The sequence below is a fragment of the Columba livia genome, chromosome Z (genome assembly GCF_036013475.1).
Source record: "Columba livia isolate bColLiv1 breed racing homer chromosome Z, bColLiv1.pat.W.v2, whole genome shotgun sequence".
In the NCBI taxonomy this organism is placed as follows: Eukaryota; Metazoa; Chordata; class Aves; order Columbiformes; family Columbidae; genus Columba; species Columba livia.
In genome coordinates, this window is record NC_088642.1 from 36,118,110 (window position 1) to 36,139,854 (window position 21,745).

Consider the following 21,745-nt stretch of genomic DNA (forward strand, 5'->3'; position numbering starts at 1 on the left):
TATCCATTTCTTGTGTCTGAATAGACAAAATGGTTGTCACGTCTCAAAGATAATCTTAAATTATTCCAGATTCAAGGACAGGTATATGAGGGTGTCATGGATACTGTGGTTTTTTTGTTTTGTGTTTCATCATTTCCTATACGGCCAATGCCAGTCTACTGGGAAGTACTGAAAACACAATATCTTACAGATTTGCATTTCTACAGTAATTGAAATAAATTTGATGAAGGTCATTTGGCTGAAATTCCACAAGTATTTGTTAGTATGCATGTCCTGGGTCCTTCATCCGCAAAGCTGTTTTGTATGACTGGAAAACTGTAATGAGATAAACTTTTTCACAAGACATATCACTAAATGTCTTACTTTCTCAAGACTTTATAAAGAATGAGTTACCTGATACAAACTTTGATTGTCTACTTCATGGTTTTATTCTTGGCAAGCTCGTTCTTTTATGTGTTCTAATTTTCATGTGGGCATTCAGTTTATTTCTTATGATTTTAGGTAGTTTTTATACTTGGTAAAAATCTACTTAGAGGAATATATAATTGAGTGTAAAAAAAAAAAAAAAGCCAAAAAAAGATATGCTAGCATTACTTTATTTAACAAGACTACTTGTTAAGTTTCTAACTGTTCTAATTTCTTTAAAGGTACATTTAAGAATCTCACAGATTTACTATATATTTGTACCCTGTAGTGAGTTCAGCAGCACAAAATTCCAGAATTCCTAAATTCTGAATGTACAAATACGAGGATACTTCAGTGAACCTGAAATACAGGTGAGGCTTTGTGATGATTTGAAGAAACATACCAGCAGGATATGAAAATGTTGTAACTGTAGCTCAGGGAAACAGGGGAGGCAAAGGGTGAGCTGGCTGCACTCGCTGTACATACTACACTTACGCACCTACAACTCTGCATCAGCCTCCAGCGGCCACTATGAAGCATAACAGGAGAAGGTCTATTTTACTGAGTTAAGTCTGTAAGAGAATTCTTGTGTATTCTGAGTATTAGTGTCATATGTTCTCAAACAGAAATTATTTTACTCTTTCAGTCAAATTTTGGATACTTTTTCAATTTGTTCTTTGCCTTATTTCTATGGCAAAAAGATTATGCTCTATTAGGTCATTTGTTAAATAGTGATGTGTTTTTTTTGTGATCTCTGTAATGCATGTGCATTGTATTGTATGTTTCTAGTACTAGTAAAAGCATATAAAGTGCTTCTTATACTCTTTCAAAGTATACTTGCTTGTCTTGGCATAATATCAAAGTGTTGTGGACCTTCTTGTTCTTTGCGAAATTTAGAAAACACTGAATCTAGACAAAAATTATCAAAGGTGTCAAATGCATTTTTCTGAGAAGTCCAAGGCATTTATTTTTAGGTCAAAAATGATTGATTTGGTTCAATTTTCCCCTGAGATCTATTTCATGAAACAGATTTCTCCCATGAAGTTGCCTCAGTCAGGGTGGGTCATGGTGTGGCTTCCTCCACTGAGAGCTTGCTGTCCTCACTTGCAATCGTAAGGAGAGGAGGACTGAAATAACGTAGCCTAACCCAGTATCTTCTGTGCAGCGTTCATCAAACCAGATAAAGCTATGGTGGGAGGAACAAGACGTAGATAGTGATCCCACAGAACCTTGTACTAGAGATAAATCGTCTCTCATTACTGCTTCTTCTATAGCAAGTTATTTCCTTCTAGGTCACTGGAGGAGAGTTCAGAAAAATTCTGATGAGAATTTTCTTTAGGACTGAATGCTGAGCTGAGCATGTATTTAAAATTTATTCCTCTGCAGACATTTTTTTTCCCCTCAAAAAAAGAAAAGTTGTTTTATTCTGAATTCTGCTAGAACTTGTAATAGATATTTAGAAGGAAGTTTGCTGTATTTTTAAATTAGCAGGCTCACCCACCTGTGGATGGGAGGGGCAGTTATTGTCATCTCTCTTTTGCCATGCTGTCATTCATATGGTTTTGTCATTCGATGCAAAATATTAAGTAGGTTTTAGAGCGTGTTTCCTGGTAAACAGGAAAGAGTTACTCTAGCTGACAGACTTAGTGTGTGTACTAGGTGGTAACCACGTGCAGTGAAGCTGGAGCCTTTGGTCTTTGATTCCTATGTGGGAGTAGTTCACTGACTCACATAAAGCGTTTTGTGGTTATCTTGTGGTTTTTTAAGTAGGTTCCATTGCAGACATAAACAGTTCTAACAGAAGGTTTTTGTGAACGAAAAAGTTGTACCCACTTTCTCATTAGTTTCCTGTAAGTCTCCTGGTCAAAAAACACCCCGGGCAGCAGAATGTGACAGAAAACACTTGGGTTTTAATGTGTTATGAAGAACATTGGTATTATGGACACACATGGTGTTATGTAGAAAACAATGGAAATAGTTTCAATAAGCTCCAAATATGACTGAATTTTCACTTTTCTAATCAGGCTGGCTTAATATAAAGTCTATCCCTTTTTGGAACATAGCTTCTTTTCAGTTTTGATTTACTGTACTTCATATGTTGCTTGAGCAATTGCAGCTTTCTTCAATGTGTGAATTTTCTTTAAAGTGCGTTTGACCCTTGAAATTTTTCCATCAGCTTATAGGAGTTCAATGTTCTGTCTCTGGTCAGTCAGAATCTGAATTTTGAATATTGAACAAAATGGTAAAGAGAGGACCTGTCTGGCTCAACTTGAAAAGCTGCAGAGTCACTGGTTGCCTAAACTGTAACCTATTTATGCCTATTGAGTGATCCAGTGTGTGAAATGCCATGGTAGAATCAGATGACTGATATCTCCAGGAATTGTATACGTGTAATAAACAATGAAGAAAATATTTTAAAATAATTATGCAACTTCTGATTGCAATATCATGGCTGATTGAAACACTGAACTGAGAGGAGTTAACTCCCAGCAGCAAAATCGTCATATTCTAGAATAAAATCTGCAAGCTGTGCCCAATGCACATACAACTTACATTCTGTGTTACATGTCAGAGTTTCTCAAGGAAGTTTAAGTAACTAAATGTCACTGATACCTCATGAAAAACAGTGACTGGATTTTAGGTGTCTGCTGTTAAGACACTTCTCACTGAGTGAGGTGTAGCTGTGTGACCTAGAGGCTGATTGTGCTCGTGGTGTCGTATGTTGCCAACTGTCTTCATGTTTGCCATGCTTCATAAGTCCGGCTCATTCAAGAAGCTGGTGCAGGGCTAATCTTACAATACCCCACTTCTCATGATATCCCATATCCTTTCAGCAACTAATACATCTTCAGCACCCTGCCATCTTGGTGAGTTGTCTTTCCTGCTCTATGAGCAAAGATGAAATCACGTAACACTTGGTCTGTCAGCAGGGGCTGGTAAAGCTAACCTTTGCCAAACCAAAAAGCTTGGCTTTGGGTAGGCTTGTAGTTATGGTAGGCACTTGCTTCCCTGCTGCAGAATTGAAGGCTTCTAAGCAGAGAAGTTAGTAGAGAAGCTGAAATGCCATTTTCTTTCACATCAGCATGATGAGGTGACACCTGTACCAGGACACAGACACTGTGTTCTTACTGAGAGCTTTGCAGGTGGTAAGATTGAGTCTCAATGCAGATGGGCAAGGTATCCTATCATAGTGATATTTGTCAAGGAAATTGATTAAAGTTACTTTGGGACATTTCACCAACTGGAATTATGAAATCTTGTATGTGTCATCAAAGTAAACTGTCCTTTGTTTTTTCTTTAATGTCATATGTCGAAGTTTAAATAATTGTAAATTGTAGGGGAATAAGTAACAGCTGTGATGAACCAAATTAACAGGAAAACCTGGCAAAAGCCAAAATCTTTAAATAAATATTTCAGACAAGATTTAGGTTGCTCTGCTGTGATTGACCTGAATGCTGCTCATGGGTGCACATATACTTAGATGATCTACTCATCTACTCTATACAAGACTAGAAACAAAAGGTTCCTGTTAGGTATTGAGTGTTTGCTGTAACACGAATTGCACCCAGAGTTAATTAAAGGTCAAGACAGATAAGTGCTAGTAGTACTAGGAAGAATACTTGTGTAGACACTTATTGAGAATCAGAAGCTTTCATACTGCGCTTTTAGAGAAGTTTGATGTATCCATTCAGTCCAAAAGGGATTGATTTAACTGTCTTACTCTGGAATTGAAACATTGGTTCTGAAATTTGAAACCAATTATATGCTCTTATAATACTTGGCTGATACAAATAGCGTACAACTCATTTTTTTCCTTTTTTTGCTTAATAATCGTAGTAGTATAAGTCTTCTTTTTTTTTTTTTTTCCAGCATACTTATTGCCTGGAAATTTTGATGCTAATCATTTTTGTTCATTTAATATGTAAATTTCATGTTTCATATGATTTTAAGTGTAGAGCAACAGGGAAAACTGCTATAGGATATGTCTGTAGTTCTGTGAGGATTAGTTCTTAAAAACAGATTTAGGAACTATAGATTCCTAGTTATCAGGTCAGATATCAGCTCTTGGTGTGCTATCATGCCTAATGATACCTTTTTTCTGGTTACTACTGTAAGAGTTGCATGTTAATTCCCAATTTAATTTTCAGTTATAACCGAAATCTCAGTTCTGAGAACTGCAGAGTTTCCCTGCAGAGCTGAGACTTAAAAGGTGCGTGACCCAGCAGGACAGCATCTTAACAGCCAGTTTTGGAATCTGTTGGGGAAAAAGTGGGCAAATTTAGTTTAGAGACTAAGGTTAAGCCCAAAATAAAATACTGGAAATGCCCTCCATTGTAACAGTCATCTCCTCTTGCCTTTTGTTTTATTTTGTTTTTGTTTTTGCTTAATTAGGAGTACATAGGTGAACTTTGAAGAAAACTTGGGTTAAAAATACAGTCACAATACAGTCATAAAGCAGTCTTTCCTGGATCCACCTGTGATTGACAGGTGACTTCTGAGCAAGCTGGGTGCTGTTAACACTTCCAATTTGCTATCAAATGGTACAATCTATGAAGGCCACCTAGGTCTTCAGCAAAGCTACTATTGTTAATTGAATGAATGTGAAAGCCCTTTTGCAGGACAATGTCATTTGAGTAATGGAAATTTAGTGGATGTGCTCTGTTGAAATACGTGTCATATTTAGCTCTGTAGAAAGAGGATTATGTAACCATCTCTCTTAATTCTGTGGCTATGGTTGTGCAGGTAGAGTTGTTTCCCTTGTCAAACCTAGGAGATGACAGAACTATACCCTGTGCCCCTCAAGCTCCTGAGACATTTCTGCTCCTTCAGCTCTGTGGGCTGCTGGTTTTTTTGCTGCACAGTATGCTGTGGCCATAAGAGGGCAGAGATTCCTAACCTTGTGTGTTGTCACTAGTTGTCGTGCACCACCCATGATGTAAAATACGGCTGGTGTCTATCTGGAACCATCCTAGCTCAATGCTGTTGGACAGCTTGCAGCATGTAGTTAGATTAAGTAAGGTAGCACATGCTCTCGGTGTAAACATAATTGAACCAATCTTAAATTTTTACCTGGAACTGTGGTAATGAATCATGGTAATTTTATTGGTATAAACTGTAATACTTTTTTGTTTTATTTTCTATATACATGTTCAAAGACTAGCATATTCTCCTTACAGTAAGGCAGGGAAACCACATCTGGGTTTCTTAAGTCAGTTTGTTATGCATAACTGCTTTACAGGGTGTTAGGATATTGACCTAAAGCTGCAGATTAATTGCCATCTTACTTCCCTTCTGGCTGCTTCTCTATTTGCACTTTGCAGCTTGAACTTTCTTGGCAAGGGGGAGGCATTCTCCTAATAGTTCATTATATAGTTTATTGTTTCTCCATGGCATTGTACTGTACAAGTGATAACCACTGATTAGCAAACACTCACTCAGAATGCTAATGAATATTTGAGAGGGACCTAGCTCGTAAAAAGGAAAAGCTTTCAAACTAATAGAGCGGCATTACAGACAATTACTTATGGTTTGATGATTACACGGTGGATGTAGAGTTTTGCTATAGTCTGTAGTGCTGCTCTGACTTTTCTATTAACTTGGAATGTGTGCTTGGACAAGTCACTTTAATTGCTTTTAGTCTTCATTATGCTACGCATGAAATTTTACAGTGCTGCCCAGGGTTATTAAATAATCTCGTGTCTACTGTGGAAAGTTTTGCCATAGGAAATTGTTGACTCTAAAACATAACAAGATTTTAAAAGGAGTGAGACAGTTGTATGGGAAGAAGAAAGAAACACCTAGGGATGAAACAGGGATAAAATAAGACAAGTTTTTAAAATTTGTTTTGGGATTTAAGCCCATCTCTGCCTGTAGGGAACTGGAAGAATCACATATGGAGGAAAAGCAATGCCACAGCTTCATGATACAGAAACTTTCTCTGAAGTATTCATTGTTTGTCAGTAGCTACATGATTATATTCTTACATTGAATTGTAATTTGTGATTGTGTGTCACTGAAATAAGCAATCCTGAGATAATAACAAAGGCAGTGCTAACATAAAAAAATGCTGAACTGTGTGGCTAAAAGATTCATGTGTTGTCTTGGTATCCAGTAAGCAAAAAGAGGTGAATTACGTTTTTTCCCTGTTGTTCTTTGATCAGTGCTACTTTTCAATCTAACTAGTAACTGACACTCGTTCATTCAGGTAAATTACACTGTTTTTACTCTATACTAAATAATGTATGCAAATGCTTTTATTTTTTCTTCTGGATCTTGTAATTTATTAAATGATCTGTGAAAATGCTTTACTTTCTTCTTTTTTTTTTTTTTTTTCTTTTCTGGCGTTGTCAGCATGTTCAAGATGGGGAATAATGCTGGTGGAGCTGTTTGCTTTTTTTCTTTCTGGAAAGATAAGCAGACTTATTCATGTGTCAGCAGTGTGCCCTGGCAGCCAGCCATGTCCTGAGGTGCATCAAGCACAGCGTAGCTGGTTGTCCCATTCTGCGCTGCCCTGGTGCAGCCCCACCTTTCAAGTGCCGTGTGTGGTTTTGGGGACCTCAGTATAAGAAGAACATCAAACTGTTGGAGGGTGTCCAGAGGGGGGCAACCAAGATCATGAAATGTCATCACAGCAAGACTTAAAAGGGACAGTTGAGGTCAGTTTGTTCATCTTGGAGAAGAGAAAGCTGACGGGTGAGCTCGTCACAGCCTACACCTTCCTCAGGGAGAGCAGTGGAAGGGGAGGTGCTGATCTCTCTCTGGTGACCAGCAACAGGACAGGAGGAAATGGAATGAAGCTGCATCAGGGGAAGTTCAGATGGGACATTAGGAAACGTTTCTTCACCAAGAGGGTGGCTCGTGACTTAAAACAGGCTCCCCAGGGAAGTGGTCACGGCACCAAGCCTGTCAGGGCTCGAGGAGTGTCTGGATGATGCTCTTAATCATATGGTTTAGTTTTAAGTAGTCATGAGAGGGGCAGGGAGTTAGACTTCATGATCCTTATGTGTCTCTGAGATACTCCGTGATTCTATGTGTTCTTTATATATACAGTCCATACTATAATGTTTTTCCATTTCTGCATTTTAGGTGCCTTATCAGGAGCCAGAGAAAGCTGGGAGTATGATTCAGGAGCAAGAGACCTTCAGAGCCCAGACCTCCAGAGTCATTTTGTACTACAAAATGTACTGGAGAATGGTGGAAGCAATGCGAGTCAACAGGCTGCTCTGCAGAGACTTCTAGCTCAGACCTCAAATTTTAGCAGATCTGTTGGAGGAAGCTACTTAGAACTAGCCAACACTGTAAGTGCATTTTGCCTGTGGTTTAAAATTTTGTAGAAATATCTTCTTGTTTTCTTTCCAAAGCAGTATATTAATTCCAGCCTCAAAACCTTTGAACCCTCATGCCGTGTTTCTGTTGTCTTTCATTTACCAGAAGACCAATGTGATTTTAGTGGTTAATAGGTGTATAGTATTTCCAAAGCTTGTATTACTGATTTTCATCAAAAAGGGTAGAAGTCTGTGAGGAGCCAAACTGAAGTTTTTCATTTATACAGTTTAACAGAAGAGGAGTTGTGTCTGAAAATTTCCTACCAATTTTTAAGTATGGTGTCAGATGGTTCAGAAGTGTTGTGCAGAAAAATTCTTCCCATGATTACTGCCCCCTAAATTGTTTGATACTTGTTTTGAACCCTTGGTGTGCTAGCACTGTACTTTTTTATTTCTACAGGCAAGAACTATTCTCCGTTGTAAAAATACAAGTAACTGTTGAATGAGTAGGGCATTATTTCTTGCTTCCCCGTCAGTGCATTTGAATCAAATTTATGTTTTCATTTTAAACCAGGAATGTTATAGTAGACCACCCATTTTGTAGCATGTTTCTTATTTATGTTGCATGAGTTGCGTGAGTTTAAGTGGAGAAGTGCAGAAGTAAAAGGTGCTAAAATGAAAGCAAAATGTTTCTCTTTTTTAAAATGACTGTTTATTGGCACACTTGACTGATGAAATAGAGTCCTAATTCATAGTATCATAGGATAATTCAAGCTGTAGGAGAACCTCAGAAGGTTATCTAGTCCAACATCCTGCTCAAGACTTGGTGTCCTATGGAAGTGATTGCTGGCAACAGAGGAAAATCAACTTCTTTAAGCCGCATTATTTGAGAAGAAATTGATGAAAAATATTCTTAAAGTGTTTTCAAAGGCCTTCTAAGTTGTATTTAGGTTCCTGAACATGGTCTGCTATAGGACCTAAGGTTTCCATATGCAGAGTAAAAATATGCAGATATTGAAACTTATCTAAGGGAGAAAAGTGTTCAAGGAAGGAATTGTTTCCTCATTATCCATAGGAAGGATAGTAAGGGATCAGCTATCATAAATCATTAAACTCTTTGATCTTCAAAACTGGGCAGAAGCATCTGGAAACTGGAAAGAACAGAAAATGAACAGACACACATGTATTATTAGAAAGAAGGTAAGATGGAAGACTTGGGAAATTATAGGCCTATTATCAGCTTTATTTATTCATTCAAGTAGTTTTCTGGAAATTTAATTTTGAGTAAGTGAGAGAGAAGATGTAGATTTGTAAAAGAGTAATCGTGTGCATCCAATCTAATATTTCCTTTAGCAGAATAAAAATTTTGGATATAGAAGAGAAACAGTAAGTGTCTTTTTTCTTCAGTAGGACCCTGCTTGAGTAATGTCATCATCAAGGCAAGAAACATCATCTAAATGTAGCTACTAATAGGGGGATATTGAACAGGCTTGAAAACTGTGAGGCACTGTTTTTTGAATGTTTCCTGAGCACAATTCCTGTCCTGTGTTCTCTGACTTCTATGAAAACACTGCCGGACTCAAATCAAACTCTAATGGGAAAACAAGTACTTCCCCACACTGAAAACTGCTCTCACAATAATCCATTAAAAGGTGCAAGTCTAGGTCTAAGGCAGATAGTGAATGAATCAACATAAAACTTCCTGTTCAGTTATACATGTCCTGTAGCATTCATTGACTTGCTTAAAGATTACTGGTTTTGAAAGACATGAGCTGTTTCACATTTGATTATTTTAAAAGATGTAGAATGCACTTTAACAGAAGTTTAAGTAAAGCTGCTTAAGGCCAATACAGCTGTGCAAAAAGTGTGGCTTGCATGCTTTTGTTTCTGGATTAGGAACTGTGCGTTGCTATGTCCTTTGGATCTGCAGTTCATGCAGGTTTCAAGGTGGGTATGTACTCATTTGCCCTTTTTCTGTGTCTCTTAATGATGATGGTTCAGAAATTAGGGGCTTTGGTAACATATTGTACATTTGCAAATATAGAGGCGTGCAGTGTTATTCAAGAAATGTACTGCGTGAAGGCTACTGCATTGCTGTAACATGTAGAAATCTTAACAATAAAAGTTCCGAAGGCTCGTAAAAAATAAATATCCCAAGGTATTACGGCTTTCTTTTTACTCACATCTCTAAACTCCTTCTTGCTTACTGTCACGTAAGATGGCCTGATCTTTGTTTTGACAAGTATCTGTTATACTTTTGCTTTTAAATATTCTTTCTATATTCTTTCAAGCCATAGTAGAATCAGCAGTCTCTCATATGTAGATGAACACAATAACATCTTCATTTGACTCCTGCTGAGTGTTGGTGTCATTGGTCATATGTAAATTTTTGGTTTGGCTTTATTAAAATTGAGAGATAAAGGAACAGGAGAAAATTGTGAGAATTATTTACTTTGTTTTTCACTATTTACATTTATTCCTATTACACAATTTTTAATAGTGAGGGGTGTGCTTACTTTAGTCTATGTTTAGACTCTTCAAAGAGATAGACATAGCCTTCTTAGAGCGGCGATTTAATATGGGTACTTCCCTCTCTGTGTCTTTTCTGAGATTGTTTGACGTAACTGCTTTTGCCACAATGACAAGCCAAACTACTCCCTTGCATTCATTCACAGAAATGACAAATCTCAGCTTTCACATTGTTATGGGTTGAATCCAGGGAACTTTTTCAGTTGTATACAAGGAGCTGGGCAGATGCCTTTATACTGTAACCAGGATTGCTTTGAAAAAACTGATGGAGGCTTAATAGCTTAATTTCTTCCCTTCAGGAGCTGATTGTAAACTTCTTTTTGTAAAGTTGTGTAATAGAAGGACAGAGATTTAAAAACAGACTCTGTGTGGACTTTTATATCTGGAACTCTAAATGATCCTAAAGTTAACCAGAGAGATTTATCTTCTTCAGAACGCTTACAAAAAAGCAGAACAGACCCTTTCTGTGTCATCCCGCTCCTGGATGAACAGTTCCTGGCATCTTCTCCCAAATGCATGTACACAAGCTTTATGGACACACTCTTAAAAGCAGATTTTTTTACGTTTCTTTGTAGATATATAGATACTCAGAGGTTAACCAAAGTAACTATTGTATGGGTGACCATAAACCAGTTAGGTGCTTTCTGGTTAGGACTCATCTGATTGCTTTTCTCTCAGCACCCTGAAGTGTTTTTCCCTATTGGAGTGTCAATTCTTATTACTTAATTTCTTGTTTATCTTTCTGACAGCTTCCTTTTGATTTTAAACTGTGCAGTCAGGCTAAAGACATCCTTATTGTGATGATGTACTTCTAGAGCAGAAATTGTACTCCTCGGTCAATACAGAGGGTGTCCATACTGCCATTAACATTTAAGTTTTCCATTTGCAAAAGCTAAATGAACATCAGCCCACTGTTGCTTTGCTTAGTTTTTATACAGTGAGTGTTTTTAATGCATTTGAAATCCTGTGAAGTACAGCTCTACAGGACTTTATATAAACATAATAGCTGCTCTGAAGGAGCAATGTAATTTTTTTTTTAAATGCTGTTTGAAATTCAACCATTCATACTCATTGCATATGTTTTTATCTGTTCATTTCAAGTCATTTTGCTATGTTGTGGTTTATTAACACATGTTCAGATACAGCTTTTGTTTTACCTCAGTAATTTATTCTGTAGTTTTTATAGGGTGTTTAACTCTTTCAGTGTTTTCAGATTCACATTTTTACACCTAAATATTAAGAACACATTTCTTTTTATATCTTTTCACCTTGGTACCAGTATTTATGACTAACATATAACCTTTAACATGACATGTCACCACTTACTGATGATGTACGTGTTCATCCCATTAGGTTAAATACTACAGCAGATATCTCTGATAGGAACCCTTGCGTATGTTCCAAATGTAGTCATTTATGGGTTTAGTTTGTATTGCATTGGGATGTAAATAATTTAAATATTCTTCATGGATAGAAAATAATCCAAGCATTTCAAAGGATTTCTTTGTGCATGTGCATGCTTGTGAGTTGTTTTTTCTTTGTACTTGAACATTCAAAGTTGTACAAGGGTCACTAATGTGCACAGTCATGTAACTGCAGTGAAACAGCTAGTTCATGTGGTGTCACATCTGTTCACTTCCCACGCAGCCATGCAATTGTGACGCATTCCCCATGGCGCTAGCAGGAGGGACAGCTCTCTATTGTAGGAGCTGATGTATTGCTGTTCTCTGAAAACATCGCATGGGGCAGCATCCCCATATGATAGGCATTGTCACATTAGAATGCCAGTGAAGTTTAATAAGCTGAAGTAGTAAAATTTGGATATGTTTAATTCACTTTTCATATTCTCCTTGCACATCATTAAAATAGACTAGATTAACTTGATTATTTTTTTAGTAGAATGTGTGCATATAAATGCTAGTACATGTCTGTGTGCTTACTGTTAGTTTCTGTTGCCTTAATTCATTGTTGTTTTAAGATGAATGTATTTGTTGTCAGAAGTAGCTACATTTACATAAGTAAAACCAATTGGGATTGTTTCATCTGCCATGATAATATGATCTCGTACCTTTATTCTTTTAACTGTAAAGAACTCTGGTTTGCTGAGAAAGCCTCTGCACAGAGATCTTACATTTTTGAAATATGACCTTCAGTATGTTCTCCTTTTTTTTTTTTAAAAAAAACTATCCAGTCCAGGGACTGCTGTGATCCAGGATGCTTTAATCTCTGGTTTTCCTTCCAAAGACACTCCTGCTCTATTGGAATCTTTTTGACTGCATCTTCCTTGCCAGAGCATTTTTGGTTGAAAACATAGAAAAATTTGATGAGAGTATGATTGACTTGCAGAGGGGAAGAGTACAGCTATGTTTTTGAGAACAGAGTGTGGTAGGATTTCTTCATGACGACTTGCTTTCAGAAGCTCATGTTGCTATTTCCTCCTCAAAGCAGCCATGCAAGTGCCACAGATGTGGTTCTTCTTGGAGAGAGTGGCATATTTACAGAGGTGCCAGCATCGCTTCCTGCAGCCTCTCATCGTTCTGGCCAGCGATAAACAGATGTAATCCTGCTTTATCTTGTCAATGCAAGATGGGTGTGTTTAGGCAGGAGGGCATCGATGCAGTTTGCTCAACCTGCCAAATCTGCACTTAATTCTCATCTTAAAGGGAGCTGGGTTTGGAGTGTTTCTATCAAGAACAAAACAGAAAGCTAGTGCACCAAGATTCTTAATGCATTTCTTTGTAACTACTGTGGAATAAGCTCTTCTTCAGCTATTCCTGTCTGATTTACATGTGTGTGTATCTCGATCGGAGCTACTAAGGACTTTGTTGATCTTGGGAACAGACCATTTTGATTGTACATCTGTGTAACATGGTATGCTCTCTGCACAGCAGAATGAAGGTGACTATACTAAATTTAGTTCTGACCGTGGACTCACTGTGCCTAATGGAGATGTCATCTCTGTTGGGTACACAACCCCAAAGTTGATAAAGTATGAACACATACTGGAAATATTAATGGCAAAGCAATATGTAGTTATATTAGCATTAGTTTCTCAGCATGATCACTAGCAGATGAGAACTTAATATCTTTGTCTTAGGAAGTGTCATGTGCTCTGAAAATGGATATTCTTACTGTGATACCTCTTTGTTAGTCAGACTCCTTGAATGCTAATTTTTCCTCCTTAAGAGTATTGAGCTGCATGTTACGACAGACAGAACCATTGTTTTGAGAAAGCTATTATTTTTAGTTGGCATAGTTTATACTGAGTGATAGTATTCTAGAAGTCACCGTTACTTTATTTAGGGAGAGGTAGCTTTTCCTATCCCACCTAGAGGGTCTGCTCCCTAATCAGGCAAACCTAACTTACTGTGGCCTATTCATAGAGATAGCTTTTGGGTATAAAAAGAGCACACTTAATAATTATCACTGTTTATGTGAGACTGTAGTGCAGCTGGTTCTGGGTAGCTACTTGAAACAACATTAACGGGCTGTTTCATCTTGAGTCACAATAACCGTTTTTGTGCATTGAGATGCATGTAAATGTAAATTAAGTGATCTGCATGTAAATTCTGTACTGCTGTCATGTTATTGAGCATGTTATGATTTCTTGCAGTACCTTAACATTATAATATGTACTTAGTACTTTAGCAAGAGAATATTACAGAGATGCTTGGTATTTGGCATATATTCACATATGACATCCTGCGCTGAAATTCAAAATGCTGAATTTAATCTCCTTGGCCCTTTCTCTAGTACTTGAGACCATTTGACAATACATCAATTATTCTGTTACTTCGTACCACACCTCCCAGCTTGGCTGTAAGACAGCCAGCTGAATTTTCTAGCGTCCTTTGCTGTGTGACTGGCAGGGGATGTGCCGGTGTAATCAACAGTCTTTCCCTAAAAACACTGATATGATTGAATTATCCACTGATGATAGGTGTTTGCTTGTCCATCTTATGTATATAAGTCACAAGTCACTGTAATGTTAGTGTGTTTAGGGAGTAAAAATTAATATCCATACCACTTATCCTCCCCAAAAGTTGTAAATCTTGTATGTGTGCTGTTACTCTAGTAAGCTACCTTTTTGCCTTATTTTAACAAAGCTTGTGCATGTAGATGTAAAAATTGACTCCTTAAAAACAGGAGGAATTTCTGGTTATGAAGAAAGCAAAAATACTTCTTTAGGGGATTGGGAAAGAAATGACTTCGTAGAGATTTGCAGCAATCAAGGTATGCTCTTAATAACTATCCTAAATATGAAGAGTTTTCCCTATTGTTTAATGTATAGCCATCAGCTGTAAATTATATATGAGTTTTATTGAAATCACACAGGTATTTGTTTTGGGAAATGATCTTTTCGGGGCTGGTATCAAGAACTGTACTGTGAAAGGTAATTCCATGGTTGGTTTGTACATTTGTGTGGTGTCTCTGTTAATGAGAACCTACTGCCATGGGTCTCATTTAATTTCTAAAGTTTTTATGGTTTATATCTCAGTAAAATTGGTATGGCCGTTTCTGGCAAAGTCTGCTCCTTTTTTCTTTTCCATGCTCGCTCCAAATCTTCTCTTTTTCTAAAATAGGCTTGTTTGCTCCTTGGTTTGGGAAGCTCTGCTCCTTCAGCTTCCCCACCCTTTCCCTTACAGACATGGAAATTTGGCCTCAAAGCGTCATGTATCCTATGCTCTCAGGACACATATTTTTGACAGGAGAGAGAGCAATGCCTTTCTGGTCCCTCTGTATGAGGCTTGTGTCGATAAAAACACTTAGATTCTATGTATTTCAAGGAATTTATTAATTGCTGTAGCCACTTTGTAGGATATGTCAGAATTCGGTTACTTGTGCACAGATCCAGTTTTTCCAAGTTATTTTGTCAAAGGTTCTGTTCTGTATTTGGGAACCGGTGCATAGTGTTACAGGAAACCACAGGAGCTGTGTCTCTTCCTTTCCTCCTCTTGCAGCCATTTGTTTTCCATGTCCTAGATGTGATGGGTATTAAAATTTATTTTTCATGCCAACAAAAGCTATTACTGTAAAAGTACAGTCTAATGATTCCTTCAGCTGGAGCTGTAGTAGGCAGGAAGGCCTGAAGACGAAGAAGATTCTAGTGGTGTGGACAGTAGAGCCTACTCTTAATAAAAGATTTGTGCCCAAGACAACCTTGCCTTTTGTGCCTTTGCCTCCAAACTAGGCATCATTTCCATTCTGCCAGGCTAAAAATAGAATGCGACAATTCCGTTAATGCAGTAACTGATTACTGGGATATAGATTCAGGAGGATTGGCTAGTCAGAAAGCAGGCACACAGACAGTTTTGTCTGACAGATGTTTTTTGTGTGTGGAGATACATGAAGCTGTTTACTTTTTGTCTTTGAATTCAAACCAGCATTGAAATGGAGTTTGTTTGTCTGAAGCAGGCATCAGGTGTAATAGGATTACGCATTGTGTTTATACCATTCTGGTTTATATAGCCCTCTAATAGTGCTCAGCTATTCATTTTTCTTTTATGAGTTAAAAGGGACATTACAGGTTAGGTCTGCCAAGACTAGTTTGCTTTATTTGAAATGTAGTTTTTCTGTCTTTTAACCTTACTGGATTGTAACAGACATAGAAGTGAGCAAAAGGCAAACTATGAAGTTTCTTGAAAATTCCCTTCAGTAACATATTGACATAATTTCTTTCTCCCTTTCTCCATGACAGATGATTTCATTATAGCATTATAGCCCCTTTTTGACAACTTTGTGCTGAGGTTCTTTTTTTTTTTTTTCCTGTTACTATTTCTGTCTGCAGACGGTCACAGCACAATGTGATGGGTGTCACCATAGGGCATATTTGTTCAGGCAGCCTTCTAATAGATCCTTTTGACCGAGGCTTTTATTTGGATCTTTTATGTGACAGTTGAACAACATCTCTCACAATATATAATGAAGGTGAAGTGCACAGAATGGTGGATTTTGTCCCAGCTCTAAGGTTGTAACTGAATGATGAGAACTGGCATGCGGCAGTCGGATGCTATAGAAAATGGGGCTTTTAACAAGTGCGTGTAAGTTTCAAAACTTGTAATTTAAATCAGTTGCAGGGATTTTGTATCCTGACTAGATTCTGACTTGTAACTGTGCATCCCATTATGTTTGCTGTAGTTACGAGAGCTCTAGCTCCAGTGCAGGTGTGCAGATCTTTTTACTCCTTTTTTTTTCTAGGTTGCCTGAGATGAAGAGTGGTTCACCTGGTACATTGTCCCAGCACCACTGCACAAAGCTACATAGAATATAGTATTAATATATTTACCTTGCTTGGTCTTGCTAAGCTGAGCCTGAGGCCCAGATTAGTCTGTTGAAGCAAAGTGAATCTCCTGGGTTCTGGTGTGCAGGAAAGATTACAATGTAGCCTTGACACAGGATCTTCTGCTTTACCAGCTTTTCTGCCTGATGTTTGAGTTGGAAGTGTTGACCTGACATAGTTGCAGTTGGCACTGTTGAGCTTCTGTGAATCCTCGTTAATTAAAGAGATGAGAAGACTTATTCCCCTCCCCTTTTATGCACATAATGAACCTGTATGTTTTTGTTATATTATATACAGGAATTTTGATAATAAAGTGAAAATCTTAACCACAGTGCACAGTTGAAAATGGACTCAAAGAGCTTTTGCAGTTCGGGGCTAGTTCAGTTATAATGGAGTGATCAACCTTTATCCTGCCAACCAAGCGAGACAAGGTAGGGTTCCTGCCCATAGAAACCTGTCAGTGCCATGGTTAAGTTCATCAAGATGCCTGTGCTTCCTGGAATTATTCCCCTGACAGTATCAGGTCTGGGACACTGACCTGAGGCGGTACAGGATGCTGCTGCTGCTGTTCAAACTTGCTGCTTCTCTTTCTGTTCTGGGTTTGTATTTTTTTTTAATGAACATATGATTGTCAGCACAGCTGTTTCGAGGAACTATTTAGGTGCCAGTGCAGAGAAAATGGGAGGTGAGTACTTCTGCACATGCGCTCTCTTGCACTTACTGTTTGTACTTTTTGTGAAGAACTGTTTCAGTGTGATTGCTTCATTTTGGGTTAGAAAACCACATTATCACTACTCAGCTGGGAGACAGATTATGGTAATAGCTCTGTTGCACTGTGTTGTTAAACTCTGTTTTTCATCATGGTAGGAAGCGATCAAATAAACTTTGAGCTTTGGGAAGGGCAGTGTCTGTTCTGTGAAGAGTTCATAATGAAGTAAGAACCCCACTGATGTACCCAAGTGAGGTTTATGGCTTTAAGCTAAATAGCCCTCTCTAATTTCTTATGCTGAGTTTTGTATTACTTTACCTACTTGAAGCTATAATTTTAGGGAAGTGACTGGAGAAAAAGATATTGAGTCTTTCTACCCTATGAATTTTTAAAGAGATTGTAAGTGCATATTATTGCTGAATCTGATTTTTACATGAGTATTGATTGTCTGGTATGTATGATGGAAAAGGAAGGAAAAACCCTTATTTCTGTAGCACCCACAGGGGTGCCAGGTGTTTCTTCATAATGATGAAGTGTCTCATGCCAGGATACACTTATAGTTACAGGATACTAAATAGTTAGGGAGTTGAGAATTGTTCTGTAAACTAACTTGTTGATCTTTATGAGCACCCATTCAACTATGCAGCCAAGGAAGACAGCAAATAAAATGAACTTAACACAAGGTCTGTAGGAATTCAATGACAATAATCTCAAATTTGTTGATAGTAATTGTTGATCTGGTTGAAAACTAGGGGTTTTGATTCACCAGAGGTTTTATATGTATCCCTTGAGTTCACATTGTTGGTGAAGTAATTTTTTGAATCATTTCTGACAAAATAAAAGCTCCCCCAAACTCCATAAGTGCTCAGTGAACTTGATGCTCTTGTTATTTAGATGTTCATGCCAGCCACAATGTCTTGTAGAGCTTCAAGTAGGGATCTGTCAGGCCCTTGACTGCCTTTGCCAGTATTCATCCATTTGAAAATGTTTCAAATGGAACATCTCAGTGAATCCATACTTTCAAATACTTATATATGTACATGTATATAGGTAAGTCTGTGTACACACCTGTATATAATATGTGTATTCTTGTTTGTTAAGTGTGTGTAGTATATATACAAACATCACACACTAAATATGTACAAATATGTATATGTATGCGTATATATGTACATATAGTCAGAAAATATCCATCAGTTCATCTCTTAAACATTCAGAAGAGGTCTTGACCACAGCTGGTGAAATGGGGAGCTTGTGTGGGAGTGGAGTGAAGTGTCCAAGCTCAGCTCTGACCCAAACCCGGGGCCAGGCTCCCTCCCCCTTCTTTGTGTCACTGTGGGCACTTATGTGGTCTCTGATCCAGGTCAGGGAGTTGCGTGTTCAACATGCCCATGGTAACAGAAGTCAGAGTGGAGAGCAGTCTTAAAATTAGGGAAAATAATTACAGATTGAACACACATAGATGTCTTAGAAAAGCTCAAGAATGAAAGAGAAGGGGGCAGCTGATGAGCTGGGTTGCTGAATGTTTGCAGAGACAAGACCATGACTGTGGAGTGGGGACTGGAACTAGAAATGGAAGTGTGTGAAGGGTAAGACATAAAACCAAGAGACTTTAGGAGTAAGGAGAGAATGTAAATGAGGAAATCTCACTATCAGGGAATGGGCAAAACAGGAGAGACTTAGCAGGGGAGTCCTGGCAAAACTTTCTTATGTGAGAGAGAATGTTTGAAAGAGATTCAATTTGCAACTGATAAATTTGAGGGAATACAAGTTCTGATGAAGGAGAAGAGTAGATATCTCAAAGGCAGGATTAATCCACAGGTATTTTACTAAGAGCGGTCATATTTTTAGTGCAATAAGCATTCAAAACCAACAGACTGTATCTCAAAAAGTTAAATCAAAATAGCTACCAAGATTGTAGGGATTGGAAGTGAAATGAGTGAGTTTACCTTGTGGTTAATAATTGGAGGAATAGATGATTAACTGAGGGAATGCTGAACAATGAAAGGAAGCTCAGAAGAAGTATGATGACATGAATTGTAGTTTACAGAATGTCCTTGTTTGTGTTTTTAAGCAAGGAACAAATCAACAGTGATGATAATTAGATGGCTGCAACATGAAAGGAGCATGAAATTGCTGTTTTCTCTCCCTGTTGTCCTCAGACAATTTCTAACATGAATAACAGGCACACATTGACACGCTGGTGCTTCTCCTGTCCTGACTTGATGCTAAGGCTCTGTGGGGTCAGGGGGAATCAAAATGAATGTGATGGCTTTGGATGAAATGACAGAAAATGAGAGTGGATGTTTGACAGGTTGGTGAGTGGCTTTATGGCATGAAATACTGAAGGATGGAAAAAGGGATCAAATGTGAACTCCCAAGGAGACTGGTCGGGTCAAGGACATGACTTTTTAAGTGGATTAAGTATTTAAGGAAGGGTGAACAAGTGAGAGTAGCTGATTGAAGTGCTATTTGGAAATGACATTATTCTAGAGACGTTATCTGTTTTAGACTAATTGAGATGGTGTGATTGAAGGAAAGAAGAGAAATTTGCTTGCATTTTTTTCAGAGAGAGTGGTTTATTTTTCAGTATAAGGTTACTTTCTATTGTTTCAAATAAGTTGTGGGTTTTTTTTTTTCTACCAGCCTAGGTGCATAACCTTCACCAGCATTAATGAGAACAGTTTGCATCAAGAAGAAACTACCGTCCCTTTTGGCCTCTCCCTTTTATATCACAGTGCATTAGTATTATTGAATAAAGTATTTTCTGGAAACATTATCCAAATGCTGTATTGAGCTTCTGCTTCCAAGTTTAGCCTTCTGAGTGCTACTATTTTGTCCATGGAAATTTAGACTTTGGCACTACAGCTGTGTATTTCATGCCAGAGTGAGAAAAAAACATGCTGCACTCAAATTATGTGTACCAGATTTGCAATATTTGAAGGTGTAATCTATTTGTGTGTAGGATTATGCGGGGTGCTGCTCTAACTGTATAGGTGATATTGAAACAAATAAGCATAAACTAAATGCTTAGTGGAGTTCAATTAGTGGCATTTCAGTTACAGAGCTCATTAAACAGAACCAACTAAGAAGGCCTTATTTTGTACATCCTGGAATTGTGACCAGATAATTATGCATGTTGTATGTAGAGGGAAACTGCTTCCCAGAAAGTGGTATACACTGTGCTGAAGAATATGCGATACATATATATTTAGTAGATAATTGCTTTTATGCTGTAGTTTTCACTCTGCAGCTGTCAAAACAAGGAAGGAACACTCAAGTGTGGCAGTTGTCACACCTGCTCCAATAACTGTTAGGAAACAGAGTGTTGTAATTACTGAGACAGATTATGAGGAAGAAACCTTGTAAAATAACTACAGTGCTGAGTTTTTTCCATATTCTGTGACAGTTTCAAAAAGTAAAGGTGAGAAGGGCCAGAGAGTTGTATCTCATCCCAAAAGAATCCTTTTACACCAGATGACAGAGTAAATCTTATTAAATGAGTATTCAGATACGACCAAAAAGTAGATTCCTCAGTAAATCTCGAGTGCATGTCAGTGATTCTTTTTCTACAGTTTAATAAGAATAAACAAATCGAGTGGCCAAAGGATTATTAGATCAGCAGTCAGCAAACTGGCCACACCAATGGTTGTTACTAGATAATTCTGAAATTATCATGGGAAGAATCTGTCAGTGCAGATGTGGTTACTTACCAGCAGTATGCATCATGAGTGCCTTAGAGGTACATTGATCAGAATCCACTGAGACTGAGTGGAAGCCCAGGCCAGTGTCTCTGTTGTGACATAGCATGATTGGTGGGTATTGTTTATAAAAGCCTCAATGACAGTCAGATGCATCCAGCTTCTTGTTTCCCCTTCACGTTTGTGTCACAGTACACACTGAGGCATCCACTGAGACTCTGTCCTTTTGGGCTGAGAAATGTACCTCTGTAGGTTAAGAGATTGCTCTTTCTGTTCCCATCCTCACCCCCTTCCTGCCTGTAGAGGCTAAAAAATCAGACAGGCAGGAGGAGGCTGAGGGCAAGGGAGCGTTGCTGTCCTAGACAAGGAACTGAGTCAGGGAGAGACTGGACAGTCAGCAGCCGAACAGAAACAGAGAGGGACTGAATCCAGCAGGCACCTCTCTCTAGCTGGATCACAGGGTGCTCTGTTCTTTTCCTGGCAATGCAAAATTGGCATACTTGAGATTTCCTTTGCTTTCTTTGAAGCTTGCCTTTGGCACAAGCCAATGGGAAAATGCACTTTGGCTTCAAAAAAGTTCTTAGTGCCCTGCTACTATGTTAGATCACTTGCATGTGTTTGGAAACAGTGAAGCTGCATGGAGACGCTCAGTCAAGTCTATCTGGGAATTTAGTTTTGTGATCTAATGTTTTCATTCAGTTAGTAAATGGACTTGGAGAAATACTTGATAATATGACATTTCACAAAGGAACGAGTTCTAAATATTTAGGTATTTGGAACATGTTCTCAATCCTACTGTTTTTAAAATGCGATATAATAGTAACTGTTTGAGAAGAATTATTACATTTAGTCATGG

The 21,745-nt window shown here is 38.1% G+C and overlaps 1 protein-coding gene across 5 annotated transcripts in view; it reads left to right on the forward strand.

Moving 5' to 3' along the window:
- MCC (MCC regulator of WNT signaling pathway) overlaps positions 1-21,745 on the forward strand; it is a 205,466-nt gene that overhangs the window by 21,861 nt on the left and 161,860 nt on the right. For all 5 annotated transcript variants that reach the window (XM_065045399.1, XM_065045400.1, XM_065045402.1 and 2 more), the window contains one exon: positions 7,492-7,703. In XM_065045399.1, coding sequence (XP_064901471.1) covers positions 7,492-7,703 — 212 coding nt within the window. The remainder of the gene's footprint in view (positions 1-7,491; positions 7,704-21,745) is intronic.